Source organism: Taurulus bubalis (genome assembly GCF_910589615.1).
Source record: "Taurulus bubalis genome assembly, chromosome: 6".
Lineage (NCBI taxonomy): Eukaryota > Metazoa > Chordata > Actinopteri > Perciformes > Cottidae > Taurulus > Taurulus bubalis.
Window position 1 is genome coordinate 25,925,292 of NC_136594.1, and position 23,098 is coordinate 25,948,389.

Genomic DNA, 23,098 nt, shown 5'->3' on the forward strand with positions numbered 1-23,098 from the left:
AAAACTGTCTGACGCAGTGAATTGTAGTATGCCCAGTAGACTACTCATGGTGATGGTAGAGAGCACCACCAGCTCACACACTCACTCTCAGCAAGCTAACTGTTACTGACCACTGCACAATAGTTGTGATTTGATCATATCATATCCTCGATATCAATATTGCAACCATATTCGGTTGACCATTAGTGCTCTTACGAAACATACACGCATTGAGATATGTGGATACAATGACCATGTGGTTAAAGGCAAATAATAGAACAGCTAAAAAAGAAAAGTATGTTCAAATATCACTTTACTGTGATGCATGCCTTTAAAACCAGGAAAAGACAGAACCTATGCCATTTTACTATACACAAATTGCCAAATAATAAAACAATACAATTAATTGATTGATGTTTCCAATGTGTCACCCAAAATGCAGCAGGCCTACATACAGGTAGCCACATCAAAGTCAGGTGAGTGGCTACTTGTACATAAAAGAGACAACAACACGATAATAAATCCAACACAACCCTCATCACCATTATGCTACAACTCAGAACTTCCTCTCAGAAACAGCAATCATTAAAATGTCGCAGCGGGCTCCAACCAACCCAAACACTGGCTCACCTGAGTCCTTCAGCTTGAGTTGAACAGGTCGACGCCATCACGACGACGTAACTTAGCAACGTTACGTTACGTTAGCCGTTTCTTTCATCCCCAGTCAGCACACGTCTCACGTCTCTCTTCAGGCTTTAGACGCGGCCCGGTCAAGACGTCCTCTAAACGTGTGCTTTAAAACAATATATGAATAAAGTTTGTTCAAAGTTAGCCGTTTAGCTATAGTTGGAGTAGAAGCTGCTAGCTAGACGAAAACTGCGTTGAACTTCTTTAGTCGCGTGCGCCGCGCTATCGTGATATATCTTAAAGGGACAGTTCACCTTGAAATTTAAAATACATACATTTATCCTCTCACCTGTATCTGCTCTTTACCTATCTAGTTTTGGAAATATCGGCCGTTCTCTGTCCAAAATTACAGGACCACATGGCTCTCGGACTGTCTCGAACAACAATGTACATCACCAAAACTCTCCAGATTGATAACTAGCACTATGTATGTAGTTTTTGATTTTGGGGTGAGCTGTCCCTTTAACGTACATCACAGCAGAGAGGAAGTTTGGATTATTTTGTTGTACATATTGAATTCAAGTTTCTCAAGATCACAATTAAACATGTAAAGCGATGATTGGTTATTATTACACTTAATAAATATTGGTGGAAAAGTTAACACTTGATGACAGTTTAAATTCTCATATGTGATCTTTATCTTTTTGGGGGTTCATGCTTTTGTTCAGAATCTATGGGAGATACATCAACCATCATCTTCTGACATAGTTTAATATTACATGTTTACTAATATTACATGTGAAAACATGCCAAAGAAGACCAGAATCACAGTGTAAATAAAGGTGATATTCTGATATTTATTATTTCAATTTGATCAAACATACAAAAATAAATTCATTATATTACAGCTTGCAGTGAGTGTGAGAGACATAAAAACTACTCCGTTCTTCCCTGTGCATTGTCACATATCACTAACTATATGTATCAGCACATACAATGTCCGGTTCTTAAAACATAAATAAATCACAGTATAAATGTGTACAGTTATAGTTCTGAAAATAAGGCCCACAAGTACCGATCTAGAATGTCGTTCTTTCATCCCAAAGAGGAAATATCACGCCTTCTGGCCAATATTTTTGTAGAGGACCATCGAAACCACCATGGCAGCAACCTGTAAAGACAACAGTTCATCAACATGAACACAGTGTAATGGATCTAAGATACAAGTAATAGACTGTACAAGTTGGATAAAGTCCTGCAGGATATACTCTGCAGAGTCAACGATTTCTGAAAAAACGAATTTGAACCATTTCCATGTTTAGTGGCCTCAACGTCACACGACAAGCAATGAAACTGAATCTCTACGAGCAACCCCTCTCACATTGTCATTTGATAAATTGTTATCAGAAAAATATTGATTGTAGCCGCTTTAAAGGCCACTAAGTGTCTACAGACAAGTATTATAACAAGGTATCAATATTGCTATTTGCAGACCATTTCACAGTGGGTCTCAGTTTATTTCTCGTGAATGACATTAGGTGACAGGAAGTGAACACAGACCAGAGCTTTTGCCTAGCAATGCAATTCCTGTCTATATTCATCAGGACATGGCAGTATGAGAGATAAAGTAAAATAAATGACAATTTAAAGATATATGTGGCCAAAGTACGGAGCGCTCTTCTAGACAGGTGGCTGAGAAAATGTCTATTTACTGATACCTCAAGAGCAGCGATTCCTAGAGCCACGGCTGCAATGATCGTGGCGTTTTCCTCTATCAGCTGCAGCAGCTTGTCAAAGCAGCCATCAATGTCCTGGAAGGGAAACAGCAGGTTTTTAGCAGAGATTAGGAATGACTGTTGCGCTTCGTCACAATAAATGGTTTTGTTAGTTATTGTAGGTAAACCAAGAGAAGAGTGGTCTCGTACCGAAAAATGTGCTTTGTCTGAATTGCACACGCCGATGGTTTCGTTGCAACACGTTACTGGATAAAGATCTCCTCCGTGCGCCGTGTTAAAAGGGGAGCCATCGAAATCTGTGTAGTTCACGTATCCGCAGCACTTAAACTAGAAGGAAACCACAACCAGTGTTAGTCCCCATCTGAACAAAAACACAATGTAATCATCTTAACTGCTGCTGTTGTGTAGACAGAGGTGTGGATTATAACAATGTAAATGAAAATAATACATTTTACATGTTCACCCAGTCCCATGACATTTGGTAAAGAAGAGTATTTTTGGTCATCAGCATGGGGCATAATATTATTATTCTTTTCACTGAAACAAAGTGTGCCTTTACTGAAAATCAACAGAAGACATTCAAGTGATCAAAGACCTGTTTGTGTTGGCTGAGGTGTGTGATAAAAGAGCCTCTACTTTTGTCTCAAGAGTTGTATCAACTATAATCAGGACTTTACTTCAGTTAAAACATAGATACAAAAATGCAGTACCTCGATCATGGTGGCGTTCCAGAGGTCGGTGAACTGGTTATTGGGTCCACCATACTCTTTTTGAATGCTTGCTTTAACTTCACCCTCCAATTCATCAAGAAGCACCATAGCCTGTAAAGGACAACAATTATTTTTTTAGCAAAGCTCTTTGAGGGTTTTTCATACTAAATCTGACCAAATGACAATTATTGAGAGGCACTTACCACACTCTGGAAGATGAGCAGCACCACAGCTCCCGCTACCTCGATGAGGAAGATAATCAGCACAATGCTGAAGAACTGGATGGTTGAGAGAATTAAATAAATTAAATTAAATTAAATAAATAAGCATAAAAAAACATAAACATTTACAGTTAACAGAATTCACATTTCATATCCAAATAATCTCAGATATACAGTGAACTCTAACTAAAACAAAATAAAGTGTACGTCATTTTGAACATACCTCATACATGATATCAGATTATTACACTTTAAGTAGCTGAAAAAAAGTCTGAAATGTTTTGGCATTATTTCTAAAAAATGCCCCAAAAATATGCTTTTTATTTGTATTAATTGTACATGTTCCTTCAGCCCTATCCAGTGCAGTTGATCAATCCAACATCGCTCACCGTCAGCAGCATACACCTGCTCTCCCTGACCGCTCCGCAGCAGCCCAGGAAGCCGATGACCAGCAGCACGGCGCCCACGCCGATGAGCAGGTAGGCCACGTTGACCAGCTGGGACAGCCCAGTGCCCTCTGCATTATCCAGTAAACCCAGCAGAGAACCACTGTCCACCTTCACCCACACTCCCACACCCAGGATGCATGCACCTGCCAACTGCGTGTTGAGTGGGGAAGGAACAGAGAGAGAGGATACAAGGATGTGGCGTTAAAGCACGGACAAATCATGGTAAAGTATTATAAAACATGAAGAGCAGACGTGCAGAAAGGATTTTTGGAATTTTTATAATCAGGAATTGTAAGCCTTCCATAAAAAAATACTTCTTCTGTGATGAACTATGGCTGTGAGAGGTCATTAGCAGGGGATCATGAGTTCAGCCTGAGAATTATTTAGAATGTTTAAAACAACATTTTTGGAAATTAGCTTACAGTGTTTACTTTTGTGCCTACGGTAAATAAGCTCCAGCCAGCTGCTGATTAGCTTAGCTTAGCTTAGCATACAGACAGGAAGCAGGGTTACCTAGACCTTATTTCTGGCAGAAGCAAACATCTCCCATGTGTGCACAGTTCATGAAACCAGTGTAAAATCTTAATGCTAAGCTAAGCTAACTGTCTCCTGACTGTAGCTTCATCTTTAGCTTACAGACACGAGAGTGGAATCAATCTTGTCGTACAACTCTCGGGTTTTTCCCAAAATGTCAAACTATTCCTTTCCAGCTATCAGTGAATATAGGAAGTACACAGCTAACGTATTATTTCGCTGTCAAGGAGACTTCAGAGTGCTCTCTTGTCTGTTGAATAATGGGACCAGGCCAACATGAAAAAGAGCTGGGCAACAGTAGTCGAAAAGAAGTAGTATCATTTTTTTGCAACTTACAAAGATGCCGCCATTGAAGATGAACATCATGATTTTGAGAAAGCCGGAGCAACACATCTTGGCGTCTGTTTTTCCTTCCTCTTTATATTCACACTTAAATAAAAAAAGAGAAGAAAAAAGTTTGTTACACTGCAGTAAATTATAGTACTGTCGGTCACACTTCCTTATTTGTCTCTTAGCGGATTTTGGTTAACTGCTTAACTTTGCATTTGACCTCAACACCACTCAACGGTATGCGGATGGCTTACAACACAAGCGAGCGCCAACGTGGGTCAACAGCATTTACTTTGGTTATACATTAACCACATCACTGGCAGGGAAACACAAGGCGTCTTAATCTCCTTTAAATGTGGCAAATTTGTCCTGCTGACGTAATCCGGGGTTTCGGTTGATGTGTGAGTTAAGTTACTCGTTCATATCCACACTTGATAGTTTTTGCCTGGCCTGCAAGTTATTTAAAGGATTACAAAGCACACACTCAAGTCATGCAATACGTTCCAGTCTCTCTATGGTACAGAGGCTGAAAACTCACTTCCTCCAGCTCTTGACTTCTGTGCTTTCATTGTAAAACTGTAGGAGCAGTTTTATAGCACTGTGGCGCTCAAAGCATCATAGATAACCCCTTCATGCATCAGCGGATATAAAACTGTCTTTTCTACACTGTTCACAACTTGAAATGCAGAATGCAGTGCATAACAGTCATGAAACACATGTTTAAAAAGGTGCCAAGTAAGTAATGATCATGAAAGTGTTGTCATGATACGGCTGCAATTATTAAAATGTCCTCCGATGAGTTAAAGGTTAGGTAATTAAGGAAATGTTAGCTTATCAGTTTACTGCTTGTCACACTGCAAGTAGCCCAGAAAAGCCATAAAACACACACCCTTGTCCCCAAACTTTGCACAACTTTGTTTCTGTCGGTTCTCTGAGTCAAAGTTCAGTTTTATAGATCAGGAACAATAAAACAGATTTACCTTCTGAATGTTAGAGCTAAAGCTGCAATAAGGAAGATAACGTTGTATCTTCCTTATTGCAGCTTTGGCTCTAACATTATGAACGTACCGTTTCCGTGAGGCCATAAAAGGCTTTTATATCATCAGCAAAATCACATGTTGTTTGGATGAGTTTAATGGAGGTTTTAACACAGCTTGAAAAGTCAGAGAACATTTCAAGTGTCCTACATCAGCTGTTATTTTAAACGTGGTGTTTTGTTTTATTTATATACTATTAAAGAGAACCGATTCTTCGGTGAACTACTTTGTTGGTAATCATAATACAGTCTCATTTATTACACTTGAGCCCATTAAATTATGACAACTACTCAAACAAAATAACAATAATCAGGTTATCAGCTACCTCAAGGGAAAAATACCTTATCTCATTCAAAGCATTTGTCATTCATCATCTCTTATTAGTTCTGTTACTTAAATAGCTGGACAAGTTCTCTTTGGCAAAAACATACTGGATCATGTCATATGTTATTTCGCCATAATGTTTTTTTTGGTACAGGTTTATGGAAAAAATCATACGGTTTTTGGTTGTTGATCTTATATTTGGATGGTTTAATTAAAAGTATGAAAAAGCATTAAGCTCTTACCTGTTTAGCTCTGTCTGTCTGCTGAGGTCTGATCAATCAGGAGTGTCTGTTCACCAAGGCTTTCACATGGCCTTTTATCTTTTCACAAGCCACACACACGCACACACACACGCACGCACGCACGCACACGCACACACACACACACACACACGCACGCACGCACGCACGCACGCACGCACGCACGCACGCACACACGGGGGAAAAAAAGAGTTCATGACCTAGACGTCACCGACTTTGCGTTTGGGAAAAAGCAACACTTCCTGGTGACCAAAGTCCATTCATAAATATAACAAAATCTTTCATGACCAGGAACCTGTGTGTGTGTATATGTATATACATATACACACACAGGTTCCTCATGAAAGATTGATGTTCATGAATGATTTATTAAATTCAACACTAAGCTCAAATATATATATATATATATATATATATATATATATATATATATATATATATATATATAAACACAAACTTTTGGGGAATTTTAGTTAACTCTTGTTCTGTGTGAAAGTGAATCATTTCTTAGAAACTTGTAGTTATTCTTATTATTTAGAAGCGTTGATTAATCTAGACAAATAATAGTAACATAACAGACTTTGTGCAAATGAAAACCAACAGACGTACAGTATTGATCCACATCTTTTAATCCACACGTATAGAGACACAATAAACCAGGCAAAGAATGAGCATCAACCATTAAAAGTACAGGGAGAAAAATATAAATTAAAACCCAATGAGAATATCCCTCCAAACCAGTAATAACAGGATTGGTCCGTGCACACGGTAATATAACAGCACCCTTTAGTTATGTTTAAACTTCCTTCTTCCTCAGCAGCACTACAAGTTCACAGGAAGCACAGCGTGTGTGTGGAGTCACAGTGATGTCTTTACATGCAGCGGCCACAAGGGGGCGGCATGACACAAGTCAAATCAGAGGGCTCGGGCCCTTCAGTCACATCCTCACCTGCAACAGGTGCCGTTCACCCACTAATCAAGAACTAATGAAGCAGAGGTGACGGGAACAGAAAAGGCACAGCTGCTCAGAGCAGCTCTTTGGCGTCAGTGTAACAGTCACATTGTGACGACAACCAAGCTGGAGTCGTCACCAAGTTGAGAATACAAAATGAAAAAGGAGCCAAGCATCCATTAAAGTATTGCAGTAGCATGAATAAGTACATCTACAATTATGCTGTTTTGACAATACAGTTAACCTGTGTGTGTATGAATTCCTGCTGCCAGCCTTCAGCATGAGCAGCCGCCCTGGCCGCTGCGGGGCGTCTCCTTCAGGCCGGCCTCCTGATTGGCTGACGGACCGGCCTCGCCGTTGACGCTCTCGTTCATCCTCTCACAGATGACGTCCACCAGCTTGTCGAACACCTGCTTCACGTTGACGTTGTCCTTGGCGCTGGTCTCGAAGAACTGGAAGCCTGCGGAGAGCGGGGAGGCAGAGACGCTTGGTCTCGTGTGTTGCTGCTGAGGGTGTGTTAAACGTGTGTGTGTGTGTGTGTTGCTGCTGAGGGTATGTTAAACGTGTGTGTGTGTGTGTGTGTGTGTGTGTGTGTTGCTGCTGAGGGTATGTTAAACGTGTGTGAGTGTGTGTGTGTGTGTGTTGCTGCTGAGGGTATGTTAAACGTGTGTGTGTGTGTTGCTGCTGAGGGTATGTTAAACGTGTGTGTGTGTGTGTGTGTGTGTGTGTGTGTTGCTGCTGAGGGTATGTTAAACGTGTGTGTGTGTGTGTGTGTTGCTGCTGAGGGTATGTTAAACGTGTGTGTGTGTGTGTGTGTGTGTGTGTGTTGCTGCTGAGGGTGTGTTAAACGTGTGTGTGTGTGTGTGTTGCTGCTGAGGGTATGTTAAACGTGTGTATGTGTGTGTGTGTTGCTGCTGAGGGTATGTTAAACGTGTGTGTGTGTGTGTGTGTGTGTGTGTGTTGCTGCTGAGGGTATGTTAAACGTGTGTATGTGTGTGTGTGTTGCTGCTGAGGGTATGTTAAACGTGTGTGTGTGTGTGTGTGTGTGTGTGTGTGTGTGTGTTGCTGCTGAGGGTATGTTAAACGTGTGTGTGTGTGTGTGTGTGTGTGTGTGTTGCTGCTGAGGGTGTGTTAAGAGTGTGTGTGTGTGTCTGTGTTGTAGCTGAGGCTGTGTTAAACGTGTCTGTGTTGTTGAGGGTGTATTAAACGTGTGTCTGTGTGTTGTTGCTGAGGGTGTGTTAAACGTGTGTGTGTGTGTATTAAACGTGTATTAAACATACGTGTGTGTGTGTATTAAACGTGTGTCTGTGTGTTAAACGTACGTGTGTGTATTAAACGTGTGTCTGTGTGTTAAACGTACGTGTGTGTATTAAACATGTACGTGTATTAAACGTGTGTGTGTGTAGATATTAAATGTGTACGTGTGTGTGTATTAAACTTGTGTGTGTGTGTGTATTAAACGTGTACGTGTGTGTGTGTGTTGTTGCTGAGGGTGTATTAAGTGTGTGTGTGTGTGTGTATATTAAACGTGTACGTGTGTGTGTGTGTGTGTGTTGTTGCTGAGGGTGTATTAAGTGTGTGTGTGTGTGTGTATATTAAACGTGTACGTGTATTAAACGTATGTGTGTGTAGGTGTGTGTGTGCGTGTGTGTGTGTGTGTGTGCTAACCGAGCTCTGTAGCCAGTCGTTGGGCATCTTCAGTTGGAACCTGCCGGTCTTCTTCCAGGTCCAGCTTATTGCCTACCAGCACAACTTGAGCGTTGCCCCACGAGTACGTCTTGATCTGGGTTGCCCTGCGAAATGGCAACGCAACGTTTTCTCACAATGAATAAACTTTACTGCGTTCACCTCCAGCCAGTGGTGGAAAGTAACAAGGCACATTTACTACCAAATACAGTTTGGAAGTACTTCACTTGAGTATTTTAATTTCATATACATTATCCTTTTTTGAGGAAAACATTGCACTTTTTTTTCACAACTTCTATCTGACAGCTAAAGTGACTTAGTATCAACTTACAAGTAAAACAAATCAACTCCTCACCAGCTGTGACAAATAAAATGCTGCTTACTTATTAATGCATCAGTAACATGATGTATATAGCATCATGACTCATCATATCATATATATATATATATATATATATATATATATATATATATATATATATATATATATATATATATATATATATATATCTATATATATATATATCTATATCTATATATATATATATATATATATATATATATATATATAGATACATCGTATTTTTAGAGTTCTACTTTTACTCAAGGAAAAGATAAGCATACTTCTTCCTCCACCACTGTTTAACGATGAAGAACCATCTGTACATGTTTTACATGCATTTGATAATGATAACTTATATCCCTAGATCTGCGCGTTATCATCATCAAACTCCATGTGAAAACACATAACTTTACTTTACTTAGTCATAAATCTTTAAAAGAATTGTCAATAAAATAATCTCTTGCTTTACAGGGCAAACATTGCCGGAATAAAATAAATGTTCATATGACGGCTGTGATAAGTGTAAATAATAAAATTAATATTCAATGATAGTTTAGTGTTGTATAGTTTTGTACTTAAGCTTTAAGGGCGTTAATTATAGTGTCATTAAAATAATAATGGTCCAAAATGATGTGAAATTGCATCGTTTTAAGTCGAAAACCATGCTCATTTTCTTGGGGGAACGACCCCCCAAACCTTATATCTCCTAGTAGTTTTCATTCATGTATTCATGTGAATATGATCTGATAAACGGGTGGCGGCTGCACCCACCAGTCCTGCACGGCGCAGAACGACTCCTGGCTGGTGATGTCGTACATCAGCAGGAAGCCCATGGCCCCCCTGTAGTACGCCGTGGTGATGGTCCGGTAGCGCTCCTGCCCCGCGGTGTCCTGGGAACACAAGAACCGGAGATGGATTTCCATCCGACTTTTCTATGACTTTAAACCAAATTTCCACGAGCAAACATTTGGTGAAATCTCGGTGTAAACAGTAAAAAGTGAGTAAATGTAGTATTTAAACTAACAATGAGAATTCAAAGCATACAGTAAACCTTAAATGACACGAATGAATGAGACAACAGTTTGACTAAAAGAATAAACATTTATATAGATGCCTGTACGTCTTTCTTTCAAAAGCATATTCATTATTTCAAACTCAGTGTAAATGAATGTCATGAACACAAACTTTGGGGATTTTTTTTTTTTCCAAGGGACTTTTCCAGACCTGGAAATAACCATTAAAAAAAATTCCATGACTGTTCCAGGTTCTCCATGACCGTAAGAACCCCGTGACCCACAGAGGAGCCGAGGGAAGGACCGGGTTAACTCGGTGAATCAATAACTCTGACATCCCTCCCGGCACGCGTTGACGGCGCCGCGCCCTGTAAACACACCAGGATGTGCTTGTTATCCGAGCCTGAAGCGGTCGTGAGCGTTGGATGAAGCCGTGCGGGGTCGAGGCCTTCGCCTCCCGACGCCATCCAGTAACACACCCGTCCTGAGCACGCTCGGCTCAAACATGCATCTTTCATGAACCCCCGCCGTCTGGGGACGATGTTCAACATCAACTGTCATTAGCTGCGGAGTGTGAGCAATGAGTTCACTCCACATCCATGACAGGCAGCGGCGTGTAAGAGGGCAAACGAGGGAACGCGGGGGAGGATAAACAGCCCGTGTTGCGCAACAACGCCTTCACGAGCACCATTCTCTCCGCCGTCGCTCGGAGCTGTATTTTAGGACCGCTCAACCCCAGATAATTACCTCAAGTAAATTACAGCTCAGGCATTAAAGAGACTGCAGTGTTTTGTGCTGAGTGTTGCTGATACAGTGGAGCCTATTTGCTCTGTACAGTATATCTTTTTATATATATATATGTCTTAATGTACTGTAGAGAGTGAAATAGCTCCCTGAGCATTGGGAAGCTCTTCAGACCTTGATGATGATGAGCGCTTTCTAAACGGACACCTCTGCTGGAGGCTAACTAAACTCTTCAAACCTACTCAATTAGCATTACTTCTGTTCTTCTCAGCCTTGTTTCTGGCGAGAAGTGTCGAGACTTATCTACTTTTCTTTACTTCTTTGCTTTGTCCTCAATGATTTTGATACCCTGCTGTCTTATTTATATAATACTTGGGCAGCATTGAGGAAATAATGATTATATGCTTCATTACCAGCCAGAAACCTCAGGGACTATAAAGCATTATCTCTACTGTTCAGCAGGGGGCGACTCCTCTGGTTGTATAGAAGTCTATGCTTCATGTGTTAAAGCTGCATTCTCTCTCCTGACCACCAGGGGGCGACTCCTCTGGTTGTAAAGAAGTATATGCTTCATGTGTTAAAGCTGCATTCTCTCTCCTGACCACCAGGGGGCGACTCCTCTGGTTGTAAAGAAGTCTATATAAATGACTCTACTTCTCTTGATGTATTCCCTCAGTAAACATTGTAAACATGAGTTTATGTCTCAGTCTCTAGTTTCAAGTCTTCTTCAATACAGCATGATGTTCATTTAGTAAATGATGGTCATTTATAGTCAAACAGACCATAAAGCAGGGGACGCTTTAGGGCGGGGCTACAAGGTGATTGACAGGTTGCTACCACGGCGTTGTCCGACCTCAACGTCTTACAACTTTTTACTTTTGTTCCTTCCGAAACACATTTATATAAAATAATATATATAATGCTTTCTTCCGAACAATGAACATAAAAGGTGTCTATTGTACATTAATCTGGGTTTAAATGGAGAATTATTAAAACAGTCTGAAGACTTGCAAACACTAACATCTTTGATGCAAAAATAGTAGTCCTAGTGACTACCGGTAATTTGAATGTTTCCGGGCAGTCTGCCATTCTTCTGTTGAAAAACTAAATAACTGCCACAAGTAGCAGCACATCCATAACATCAGACTGGTTCAAACTGTGTGTGTGCCAGATTAATAGAGTTAAATCTGGTCGGCCAGCTTCTCACGTCTCTGCCGCTGCACTGAGCAAACATCTATCAGTTTGTTCTGGCCTTATCTGCCAGACGTTCACTGTTTCTTCCTGCTGCCCAGGAGAAACCTCGCCATGAGCGCGTGACGGTAAACCGTTTGAAAGCAGGCAGGTGAAGGAGAGGGAGACATTTTTAATTAGCTTTGTGATTCTTTTTTGTGCCAGGATAAATTGCCAAACTAAAGAGTACAAACCACTTTTTTAAAAGGGAAATCCTATTGTTCTACATCTAAAAATGTTGCTTTTAAACTACAATAAAGTCTGTCAAGTTTCACATTTGAGCTATTCAAGAGTAGATATACAAAGTTTTTTACAATATAACTTTACATCTAACACTATTCCTACTTTCCTCTCGTGGGATGTTGATCACTTTACTGAGTTTCGGGATTAAAACAATGCTCTTGTGTTTAAGAACGAACCCAGATCTGCAGCTTGACCCGCTTGTCGCTCCTGTAGACGGTCTTGACCTTGAAGTCGATGCCCACCGTGCTGACGAAGGCCGAGGTGAAGGAGTCGTCTGCGAAGCGGAACAGGAAGGAGGTCTTCCCCACGCTGCTGTTGCCGATGATCAGCAGCTTGAACATGTAGTCGAAGTTCTGGTCGGCCGCGTCTCTCTGCTCCTGGCCCGCCGGATCTCTGGCTAGAGCCATCTGTGGGAGGGTGAGTATGTCTAGTGGAACCTGTGCTTCAAAGCAGATTATTCATTTGATTCATTTAGCAGCAAGACTAATGAATGCTGCAGGTCTTTGCTGTCAGTGTGTGAGGATTGGCCGCTTTTCTCAGTTTGACGTCGTTATAAAATGAATGTCTGTTGTTTTTCGACTGTTACTTGCTGGAACACAATTAGATATTTCATGACGTCGCTTTGCTCTCGAAAAATGATGTTCTGGCATTATACACGCCTAATGCATTCAACAGCCAAAATAAATCAACTGATAATGAAGATAATCATTAAATCAACAGAAAGAGGAGACTTCAGGAGTTAGTGCAGGAACAATACAAAGAAGTTTACAGGTTCAATTTAAGTCAATCCCTCAACAGATTAATGACTATAGTGCCCGTCTCTTTCTGTGCCGTTTGTTGTTATTTTCTTTAATTAGTTGATCATTCATAAGTCAAAAACAGTTAGATAACATGTAAAAAATTGGGTTGTTATGTTCTCTTTATTAATTTTGTATTATGTGAATAATACCTTGAGGTAATGTATTTTGTCTATGAGACTGTTAATTGAATATCTTTGCATTTTGATTTCATGACGTGAACTCTGGCTTTTGGAGACTGGGAAGGCCAATACGATACTTCATGCACACCAATAATCAATCAGTTAACCAAGAAAACAAACTGCGGCTCAGCTGATAATGACAGAGTCTTTGGTTGCAGCCCGAATGGAGAATAAGAAGCAAATACAACGAGTTTAACAGAGATTATAGTGGAGGGGAAAGTGACTTCTTTACAGAACTATTCCCAACAAGTATGTCAACTATGTGCCCAGCTGATGACCGGCTTACGTCGGAGAGAACAATTAACATTGAAGGAACTAAATACAAGCCCATACATCCTATTCACAGACTGGTGACGTGGTGACACAGTACTCGTGTGTTCGAATGTCAGAGTGAGGAATCTCAGCTATTTGAGGATTCACACTCACTTGCCTGCAATTCATCTAATCTGACAGCTGAGCAGATGCTGATGTTGGTAAATGGAGGTGTTGTTTAAAAAACTAAAACGCCCCCCATCGCTCTCTCCCTGTGCCATGAATCAAGCAGGACGAGATCCTTCCCCTGTTCCCCTCCTCTCTCCGGCCTCGTGTTGCATGAACTTATACGTGTTGGTGGATGCTGAGCGGTGGACTCCCCTCCCTGCATCTCATCCATCCTCCGTCTGACCGTCCATCGACCCGTTTAAAACAAACGCCCTCTTTCTTCCCTCCCTCTCTCGTTTTCCTCCATCTAGGCATCCCTGCTGTCATCATCCATCCACATCTCACCCACTCCCTACGCTCTCCTTCCTCCCATCTTTCTGCATCATAAGGAGGCTGGCTGACCCATCCATTCATCCTCCTCATCCTCCTCCTCCTCCTCTTTCAGAGAGGCAGACTCCCTGATTGCCCAGCTCTCTCTGGAGACCAGCTCAGCATAACCACTTCCAGGACCATAAAGACGGGACTTGGCAGCGTGCTGCTGTCCACACTCAGCAGAACGCTGGTAGCCCACGTGTCCCAGTGTAATAGTGTGTGTGTGTGTGTTTTTGTTTTGTTTGTGTGTGTGTGTAAACGCTGGATGCTTTGGCTCTATAGCAGAAGAAAAACCGGGTCATCTCGTCTATGTTGACATCTGGGCTGAAGTAACTCATGGAAGTGTGTGTGTGTGTGTGTGTGTGTGTGTGTGTGTGTGTGTGTGTGTGTGTGTGTGTGTGTGTGTGTGTGTGTGTGTGTGTGTGCGCGCACTTCGCAGAACCACGATACTGTTCGCGCGAGGACACACGTGGGGGTCACGTACTTGTTGACACTTGGAAATGATCTAATGATCTAATTTAAAATGTGCCGCAAACACAAAGATCAAAGGCGGCCCGACGAGACGCTCGTGAAGTTAAAGTGACAGTTTGCCGAATTTGCCTAAAGTGCCGCACCATACGGGACAGAACTAGTAACTCTCGGCGCGAGAACAAGCTGCTGAGCGGCGGTGTGCGCGTGAAACTCGCCTTGGGGTCCGTGGTCGTGGGTCCGTCTCCTCGCCCGTCTCCCTCCTCTCCTCTGGACGCCGCTGGGTGCGCGCTGCCGTCGGGCGCTGCACTTCAGGCGCTCCGCTCCCGGATCTCCAGGCTGCTGCGCGTGCGCCCGTCACTGGGACACCCACCGTTAAGCCACTAGTCAAGTCAGCCGTGGTTATAGGAACGGAACTTCCGGTAGAGACTGTCAAAATAAAACCGCTACTTATCTCTTTATCCTTGAAAGCAACTTGGTATATGGTGGCTGTTCCTTTTAATCACCCTCTGCGGTTGTGACACGTGTTCAGACTACAGAGTATTATGGGATGCTTTAACTATGTTTTAACTATGTTAGCATTTGTTTTACTATATATTGGCTCTGTGGCATTCTGAGTTTCTTTTTAAAGAAAAGTGCATTTAAAAATAAAATGTAATATTATTATTACCACATAGCTACTATATATTTTAGTAACCTGTATTTTTTCTTCTTCTTTTGTTTACATTGATTACTAATGAGTGACAAGTGCTCCATGGTGACATCTTCTTGTTTTAACTGACCAGTTAAACGTAGGTATTCAAGTCAGAATAATAGAAACCAAAGACATGTAGCAATTCTTTGTACTAGCTGGAAAACATACAGTTCATCAAGTGTTTCATAATAGTATATGTTTTAAATCAACCAGGTGACTTCTCTAAATAGTTTAAAACTAGTGGAACTACATCGACCCTGCCAAACTTTTAATTTGAAAGTCAAATCACCACTTATCCGGCGTTATTCTGTTGACTTGACGCCGTTTCAACACTTCTGACGGCCCTGCTGGGGGAAAAGTGTTGAATGGCGCAGCCATTACGCGCAAGTAACGCATCAAAACTCATGACTCCCAGTTGAATTGATCACATTTATACCGAGGATAAAACACAGCAGCTGATTCGTGATGTCCAACATTCCCATTTCATAGATAAACTTCGAGATGCAAAAAGCTGACATATAAGCCTCTCTGAGGCTTTTTTATGATTTGAAAGCCTCAAAGGGTGGTATATTGTTAAGACTTTTACAATATATAAATATATAATACATTCCCTTGTATAATATTTGTAGATGTGAGGGGGGGAGGGTGTCGCTAATGGTGGGAGGGGGGAATTAACACTTAACACTGTGTGTATGTGTATATATATATATATATATATATATATATATATATATATATATGTGTGTGTGTGTATATGCGGATATACACCTATATATTGTTATGTGCATATGTATCTTTATATACATGTATTGTGCACACATTTTCTTTATATGCATATCGAGAAAATCAATATTTAAACACAAAAAAAAAGACTTTTACAATATCAGCAAATCATGTTGGGGCAAGAAAGAGAGAAAGAGAAAGAAAAAGAAAGAGAGAGAGAGAGAGAGAGAGACTGCTGCTGCAGGGCGATGACGCAACAGACCTGACAAAACTGCAGCGTGAAAGAGGGTTTTTATTATTGGTGCTCGGCAGCAGCACGCCCTAAACAATACACTGTAGAGGCAGCTAGATGATCCCTTTATTACGGAAGATACACACAACAAAGTATGTCATAGGTTTATTACATTATGAACATAAAGAAACAAGATCTTAAAAAAAGAAGAAGAAAAAAATGAACTGGAATGAATGTCAACCTGTGACACAATATAAAAAAACATGAACTTGAATACAAAAGATCTTAGGCTTGTGCCAAACAACAACAACTCTTCTGATACACAGTTAAAACAAAACTTTGCATCATCTTGAACAGCAACATTTTCACTTTTGGTCCTCTGAAGATCACGAGATTAAATTCTGTCAATGCTCTTTATTTTTTTTATGAACACTCATACCTTCCACCTCGCTGTTCGCCGTGGCTGCTCAGTCAGTCGTAGGAGATGGAACCAGATCTGAGTTTTGGCCGCTTGGGGCGGAGGCACCTGGCGGGGTCGTTGCGCTCCCACAACCTGTGGAACTCCTCGGCGAAGGGCCGCACCAGGTCCGGCTCCTCGGTGACCACGACGTTCTCGATGTTGCTCTGCACCGCCGTCAGCGTCCAGTTGAGGGAGCCGGTGATGAGCAGCCGGCCGTCCACCAGCGCGAACTTGTGATGCATGTGGACGGAGCAGGCGTCGCAGCGCACGCAGATCCCTGGGGGGAGCAGAGTGTTCATGCTCGCTGTAAAACCACGAGACGCTCGTCTACATACGTTTATTACGATGACGCAATCTTATGATATTGGACATGTACTTGTGTATATATTGTTGTTGCAACTACAAAACAACTGCAGTAGCTATTTGACATAAAACAAGCGAATAGACAGGAAGTCCAGAACACTCATACAGGTTATATAAGGAAATATGGGTCGAACACTAAATGCTTTTCTAATCTTTTGTCCAGAAAGTGTTTCTCATCAGTACAATATACTGCACATACTAATACTGTACAATAGAAACTATCTTAAAACAGATTAAGATGATTTTTTTCTGATTTCCTGATCCGATGTGAGGTCCCAGGACAGGAATGTCGTATGTGTACAGATTGTAAAGCCCTCCGAGGCAAATTTGTATTTTGGTTTGGGTCACACAAGTCATTTTTTTCAGTACGAAAACAAGAGTGGATTGTCACACACACACACACACACACACACACACACACACACACACTTTGCCTAATGAAATTTGCCGCCCGGTTGCCAATTTCTTACTTACTTAATTCTTACTTAACAACATACAGTGGCGGTAATGTATTAAATGCAGAGGGCCGAGAGAGGGAGAGAGACGGTGCGACACTTAAATTCTTTCAGAGCTTTTAGAGAGCGATTTACTCCGACTTCAGAGGAAGGCTGGTAGTGGAAACCTCCGTTCACCCAAACGGTTCCCATCATCCCTCCATTCGCTGCACAGGAACCCCGCGGGACGTACTGACAAAGACACCGATAGTCCGGGAACACAGACGGAGGAACCCGTTATTGAGTGAAACCAGAGCCATCCTTTCTGTATTTCAGGAGAATTGGGTCCATAATTACGACCCCATGGAGGTTTAGTGTGACTTTTATCTCGAGGAGGGCTAAGAAATGACTCCCTGGTCTCCTGTTTTGTGAAATTGTCGAGGTGCATCATCGCAGTGATTGTTAAAGTCACACAGTTAATATACTTTGCAATGATTACTTAGAAAAACAAACAAAAAAAACATCATTTGTTTCCCTTACCGGCCTTGCGGAGGACCCCTATCTGGGAGCCAGTGACGGCGACGTAGTCCCTGTCGGTGAGGACTCGGACGGCCACGCCCCGGTCGTGCAGCGCCAGCACGGCCCGGCTCAGGTTCACGTTGGAGAAGGCGAAGACGCACAGGTCCAGAGAGGAGGTGGCGGACAGGATGCGGCGGAGAAGGCGGGACAGAGAGGTCTCCACGCCGTGAGGCAGCGGGCAGAGACAGGACCTGCAGGAGGGACGGAAACCAGAGAAAATGAGACTTGCACTTATTGTCACGTCGTCTGCTCATCTTCTGGAGAGTGAATTCAATAGGATGCATGTTTTTTTTCCTCTTATGTATATTCCACGTGTGAATACGTTGCGATAACTCTATTTAGCAAAAATAATGCCGTTTTCAAGCCGGCAGAAATGCAAATAAACCCAGTGCTTCATACTTGTGTTATTTTATGTGAAAAAAAAGAAAGAAATGCCCTGTTAAGGGAATAACAATGAGGAATGGTAATTGCACTGACTAAAATCCACTTCCCGAGAGCATCGCGGGGCTCTGAAATTCTTTGCATTAGTGGGCCTTTTTTACAAAACACTTGGCACAGAGAGAATCACATAGAGCCTCCTTTTACTCGGTGCAGCGATTAGGTTTCTCTCACCCGGGCGACAGGGAGCTGAAGATGTGCTCCACGCAGGCGACCTGCGAGGGAAAGAAGAGGACCTCGTTGAGGGCCCCCGCGGGCCTGAGGCGACGCAGGAACCGGCCGAGCAGCTCCACCCAGAGAGGGAGAGCCACCGCGGCCAGGCCCAGCACCTTCACCGTCCACAGCGCCGACATCCGCTGCAACACAGGAAACACATTTTTGTTTCAAAACCATGACTGAAATGTTTCCTACATGTATCATAAAGAGTCAAAATTATGGTTATGCTGTCATTATTGATATATTTATTGAACTAATTAATCATTCAACAGCAGATCCGTTGGTGATGAATATCATCGTAATTTATAATAATCTTATGTCAGATATAGAACATCTAAAACTCTGCATGCAACTTGTCATAATCACGTCTAACAAACTACACACCTGTTGAACGTAATTATACACATTTCTATAAAATTGTGTATTCATGCATTTACCAATTTATGAGTAAGTTTCTTGCATATTTTTCATCCTGACTTAAAAATGAGGTATTCACTTTCTTTACTCAATCAGTGATGGAAGAAGCACTCATATCTCTGCTCATATCGAGCAATATCAAATATACAAATAAATACTTTGTTAAAAGTTCTATAATGTATTTACAGCGAGATGTACCGAAAGCATCAAAGTAAAAGTACCTCAAAATTGTACTCAAGTACAGTAACGTTGCTTGATGTTTTCTCGCTCTTCAACGGCACTGACTACGAGGTGTTGTGTAAGTTATCGTCCCACATCAACACCAGACACTGGGGAGAGGAGACGCCATTATAAACCACGCTAACTGCCAACAAGTTAACAACGTATCTCGTAACTGTTACAGAGCTTCGCAGGGCTTGTCAAAACATTTATATTTCTTAAGACAGCACACCAGACCTGAGAGTTAGAGTCTGTCGCCACCACGTGGGAACAGAGTGCTGCAGGAATGGTCCCGTGGCGTATAGGACACGGTTGGTTACTACGCAAGTTAGCATTGTTGCACTTCCGGTTTCCTCGTTTCGAAGTCAATAGGTTTTTTGAATGGGTTTTTGGTTAGGTGCCCGAAAGGTTGAAATAAAAAATGTTCTACGACAAAAAAAACGACCATTAATACCCCTTTCGTGGTTTTGTAAAGCTTGTACGTGTCTTAAAAGAGGCTGTTGCTAATAAGTGGCTAAATTAAACTACTAAACGTCATCACGCCAACGAGTCCGCTCGCGCTCATACGACCGTACTTGTAGTTCCTTCATAGCCTAACGTTAGCTTTTTACTTATGCCGATTGCATCCACGTTTCTAAATTCAAAAAAGTGGTGAACATCTGTAGATATTATCTTGGTGAACAAAACGTCTTAGTGTCATACACTTGAGTTTGCCACAGAGTTTACTTTCTGCGAAAATCCCATTGCTTTTCATGTCTTGGCAACCTGTGGGACGCTAACTTCCGGTGTTTGCCATTCGACATGACTGACACTTCAGCGAGCCAATCACTGGCCGTGAAGCGCATGCTCTCCTCCAATCACCTAACGGGAAACACCGTTGCCGGTGCCTGGTCTTTGAGGAGGACTCTTCCACTTCACCGCAACGTGTTTTTTTCTGAAAAGCAGAGGTAAACAAGATTACGCTTTACTGGATGACATTTAACAATCCCGATCAAGTTTATTTGCTACGGTTCCTTGAGGCATAACCAAAGACGCCGTCCTAGTAGTGGTGGCCGTTTAACTCGCCTTTTTATCGCGAGGCGATTATGTTGTAACGTTGCTGGAGACCAACAACAAACATGCTAATGTTAGCCTGCTAACTGTAGTTGCTAACAATATGGAGCAGCAGCTGGAGAAGTTTTCCAGTCGAGAGTTCTCTCTCTTATTGGGAGGGAGGTTGTATCTCACTCATGTTCCACTTGTTGAAGCTGCCTGTTGGTCTCTTTCAGGGTTCTCACGGTCATGGAGAACCTGGAACAGTTATGGAATTTTAAAATGGTTATTTTCAAGGCCTGGAAAAGTCCTTAAAAAAATAAAAATCCCCAAAAGTTTTGGAAAAGTCATGGAAATGTGTTATATTCATTTGTTCATGACGTTCATTTACGCTAAGTTTGAAATAATGAATATGCTTTTAAAAGAAAGACGCTCAAAATATAAGCAGGCATCTATATAAATGTTTATTCTTTTAATCAAACTATTGTCTCATTCATTTGTGTCATTTAAGGTTTACTGTATGCTTTGTATTCTCATTGTTAGTTTAAATACTACATTTTCTCACTTTTTCATGTTTACACCGAGATTTCACAAAATGTTTGCTCATGGAAATCCATTGGTCAGAATGTGTATGAACCCTGTCTTTCTCCCACAGGCTCGACTCACTTTGCGTACGATGGGTCGCCGCAAGTCAAAGAGAAAGCCGCCTCCGAAGAAGAAGCTGACGGGAGACCTGGACTCTCAGTTCACGTGTCCGTTCTGCAATCACGAGAAGTCTTGTGACGTCAAAATGTACTGAACATCCCACCAAACGCCCGCCTCGCTTCCAGTTTGATTCGTTGATTTCTGAAGTGATCGATGCCAAAAATTTTTTATTTTTAATTATTTATTTTTCTGTCAACAGGGAGAGAACCAGAAATACTGGAATCATATCATGCACAGTCTGCTTGGAGGAGTTCCAGACCCCTATTACCTGTATCCCTACTCCTGCATGAGTTTTAGATAATAACGTCACTTTCTCTTTTTTATGCTGTAGCACAATAATGACAGAACTGCAGTGTGACAACCATCTGATTTTATCGTATAACAATAACATACAATCATTTGATTAGCTTTGAGTGTGAACGTTTATTCTAAGTAATAGTATGGAAACAAAACGCCTCCCAACCACATACCACCACCTGTTGTTCCACACGTATTTCACAGTATAATAACGTCTGTATTGCTCTGCAAAGTACTGATATCCACAGATGTAAATCCTGATACTTTTCAGCAAAGACAACAACATCCTTAACCCGTCGCTCCTCAGATCTGTCGGAGCCAGTCGACGTGTACAGTGATTGGATAGATGCCTGTGAGACAGCCAATCAGTAGCCCCCGTGGAGCCGGGTGACTTTCAGGAACTTGACGAAGAGGAGGAGGAGGACTATGAGGATCAAGCTGGTTAGAGGACATTTAGGGAACTTTTAATTGTTCAGAGGTTTTCCTCACGGTCACTCACAGATTTACGGTTTGTGTGAAACTGCAGCAAAAAGCGGCACAATCCAATTTCAGTTTTGATATTTGCGACGTGAACCGATTTGTCTTCACACATTGAGCGGGGCGTTCTATTTTCTTTCTTTTTTTTTTTACAAATCCTATTTTTAAATAGTATTAATCTGCAGTGTTCTACTTACTTTTTTTTAAAACTGCGAGATATTATGAAATGCAGATTTTTTTTTTTTTTTTGCAGCGACCTGTAATGTTAAGTATAAGGGCTCCAATCTTGGGATTTTAATGTGAAATCATTAGAGGTACATCTTTTTGGATGGCATTCAGAGAAAGACCGGTGTGGATCTCGTTCTCTTGTTACGCGTTGACACTTCAGGCGTGACGCCGCTGCTCGTGTCCACGGCCCTCCTCATCCTCATGAAGACCACGGCCCTCCTCATCCTCATGAAGACCACGGCCCTCCTCATCCTCATGAAGACAGCTGGGTCTCAACATTAGGTCATTCCACTGGTTAGAGGAACGGGAATGTGTACGATTAACGCTTTGCTGCTAAAACCAAAGGTTTTGAATTGTTCTTGAATCATTCAGTTTATTTTCTTCACTTATATGTTTGTTTTGGGCTTCCACGTTCAAACAAATAAATACAAAAATCACACAAAAATGAAATTATCTTTGTTATAAAGCGGGATGGGAATAGTGTAACCGTATCCTGAAATCAAATGTATATTGACTGTTTCTTTTCCTATGCAACAGCATAAAGTGTTGACAAGCAGACTGCTTTTTAATTAAAAAAAGGTAATTCATTTGATCGGTGTGATCTTGGAAATAAAGGAGCAATACGACTTGATACCAGTACGCCTCTTTTGACTTCCACTGTTGTCTAATGAACTTAATTTGTCACGATTTTTTTTTTAATTAAGATGTGGCTGTTTGACCTTGATTTGATTTAGTTGAATGCAAGTCTTTCTCTTGAATGTGAAAGGACTGAGTGATGATGTGGACATAAACATCCTGTAGCGCTGAGCACCACCAGCTGGTGACAAATGGAGGAGCAACCTCAGAATTACAATGAGGTTTAAATAAATCCAGCACTGAGATAAGAAGCAGCTTAAATGACCTTGTGTTGAGTGCAATACACACTTC

The 23,098-nt window shown here is 41.6% G+C and overlaps 4 protein-coding genes across 4 annotated transcripts; 1 reads left to right on the top strand and 3 right to left on the bottom strand.

The window, feature by feature from the left end:
* Positions 1–1,720: 1,720 nt before the first annotated feature.
* LOC306737526 (tetraspanin-1-like) lies at positions 1,721–4,649 on the bottom strand (the record flags this gene model as incomplete). The annotated part of the gene is made up of 7 exons (XM_079219259.1): positions 1,721–1,777; positions 2,325–2,417; positions 2,532–2,669; positions 3,053–3,163; positions 3,256–3,330; positions 3,663–3,872; positions 4,593–4,649. The coding sequence occupies 7 exons, from the start codon at positions 4,647–4,649 to the stop codon at positions 1,721–1,723; spliced, it is 741 nt and encodes a 246-aa protein (XP_079075385.1).
* A 2,169-nt stretch (positions 4,650–6,818) lies between these two features.
* On the bottom strand, positions 6,819–15,007 carry LOC306737968 (ras-related protein Rab-3D-like). Its single transcript, XM_079219792.1, has 5 exons — positions 14,876–15,007; positions 12,595–12,825; positions 9,960–10,078; positions 8,828–8,952; positions 6,819–7,619 (listed from the first exon to the last, which is right to left on the bottom strand). Exons 2-5 carry the CDS (start codon positions 12,823–12,825, stop codon positions 7,435–7,437), a joined length of 660 nt encoding a protein of 219 aa, XP_079075918.1. The 5' UTR covers positions 14,876–15,007; the 3' UTR covers positions 6,819–7,434.
* Positions 15,008–16,535: 1,528 nt separating this feature from the next.
* Positions 16,536–18,933, bottom strand: pld6 (phospholipase D family, member 6; the record flags this gene model as incomplete). The annotated part of the gene is made up of 3 exons (XM_079219767.1): positions 16,536–17,043; positions 18,104–18,333; positions 18,755–18,933. 3 exons carry the CDS (start codon positions 18,931–18,933, stop codon positions 16,778–16,780), a joined length of 675 nt encoding a protein of 224 aa, XP_079075893.1. The 3' UTR covers positions 16,536–16,777.
* A 1,398-nt stretch (positions 18,934–20,331) lies between these two features.
* LOC306737659 (transcription elongation factor 1 homolog) lies at positions 20,332–22,849 on the top strand. Its single transcript, XM_079219414.1, has 4 exons — positions 20,332–20,379; positions 21,120–21,256; positions 21,369–21,439; positions 21,774–22,849. The coding sequence occupies exons 2-4, from the start codon at positions 21,141–21,143 to the stop codon at positions 21,836–21,838; spliced, it is 252 nt and encodes an 83-aa protein (XP_079075540.1). The 5' UTR covers positions 20,332–20,379; positions 21,120–21,140; the 3' UTR covers positions 21,839–22,849.
* Positions 22,850–23,098: the final 249 nt, after the last annotated feature.

Coding starts and splice junctions, on each gene's coding strand:
- LOC306737659 (XM_079219414.1), top strand. CDS start 21,141: ATGGGTCGCCGCAAGTCAAAGAGAAAGCCGCCTCCGAAGAAGAAGCTG. Junction 21,257..21,368: donor AAGTCTTGTGACGTCAAAAT/GTACTGAACATC, acceptor TTCTGTCAACAG/GGAGAGAACCAGAAATACTG. Junction 21,440..21,773: donor GTTCCAGACCCCTATTACCT/GTATCCCTACTC, acceptor GTCGCTCCTCAG/ATCTGTCGGAGCCAGTCGAC.
- LOC306737968 (XM_079219792.1), bottom strand. CDS start 12,825: ATGGCTCTAGCCAGAGATCCGGCGGGCCAGGAGCAGAGAGACGCGGCC. Junction 10,079..12,594: donor GGGTCAAGCTGCAGATCTGG/GTTCGTTCTTAA, acceptor TTGTGTTCCCAG/GACACCGCGGGGCAGGAGCG. Junction 7,620..8,827: donor ACGACTGGCTACAGAGCTCG/GTTAGCACACAC, acceptor CGCTCTCCGCAG/GCTTCCAGTTCTTCGAGACC.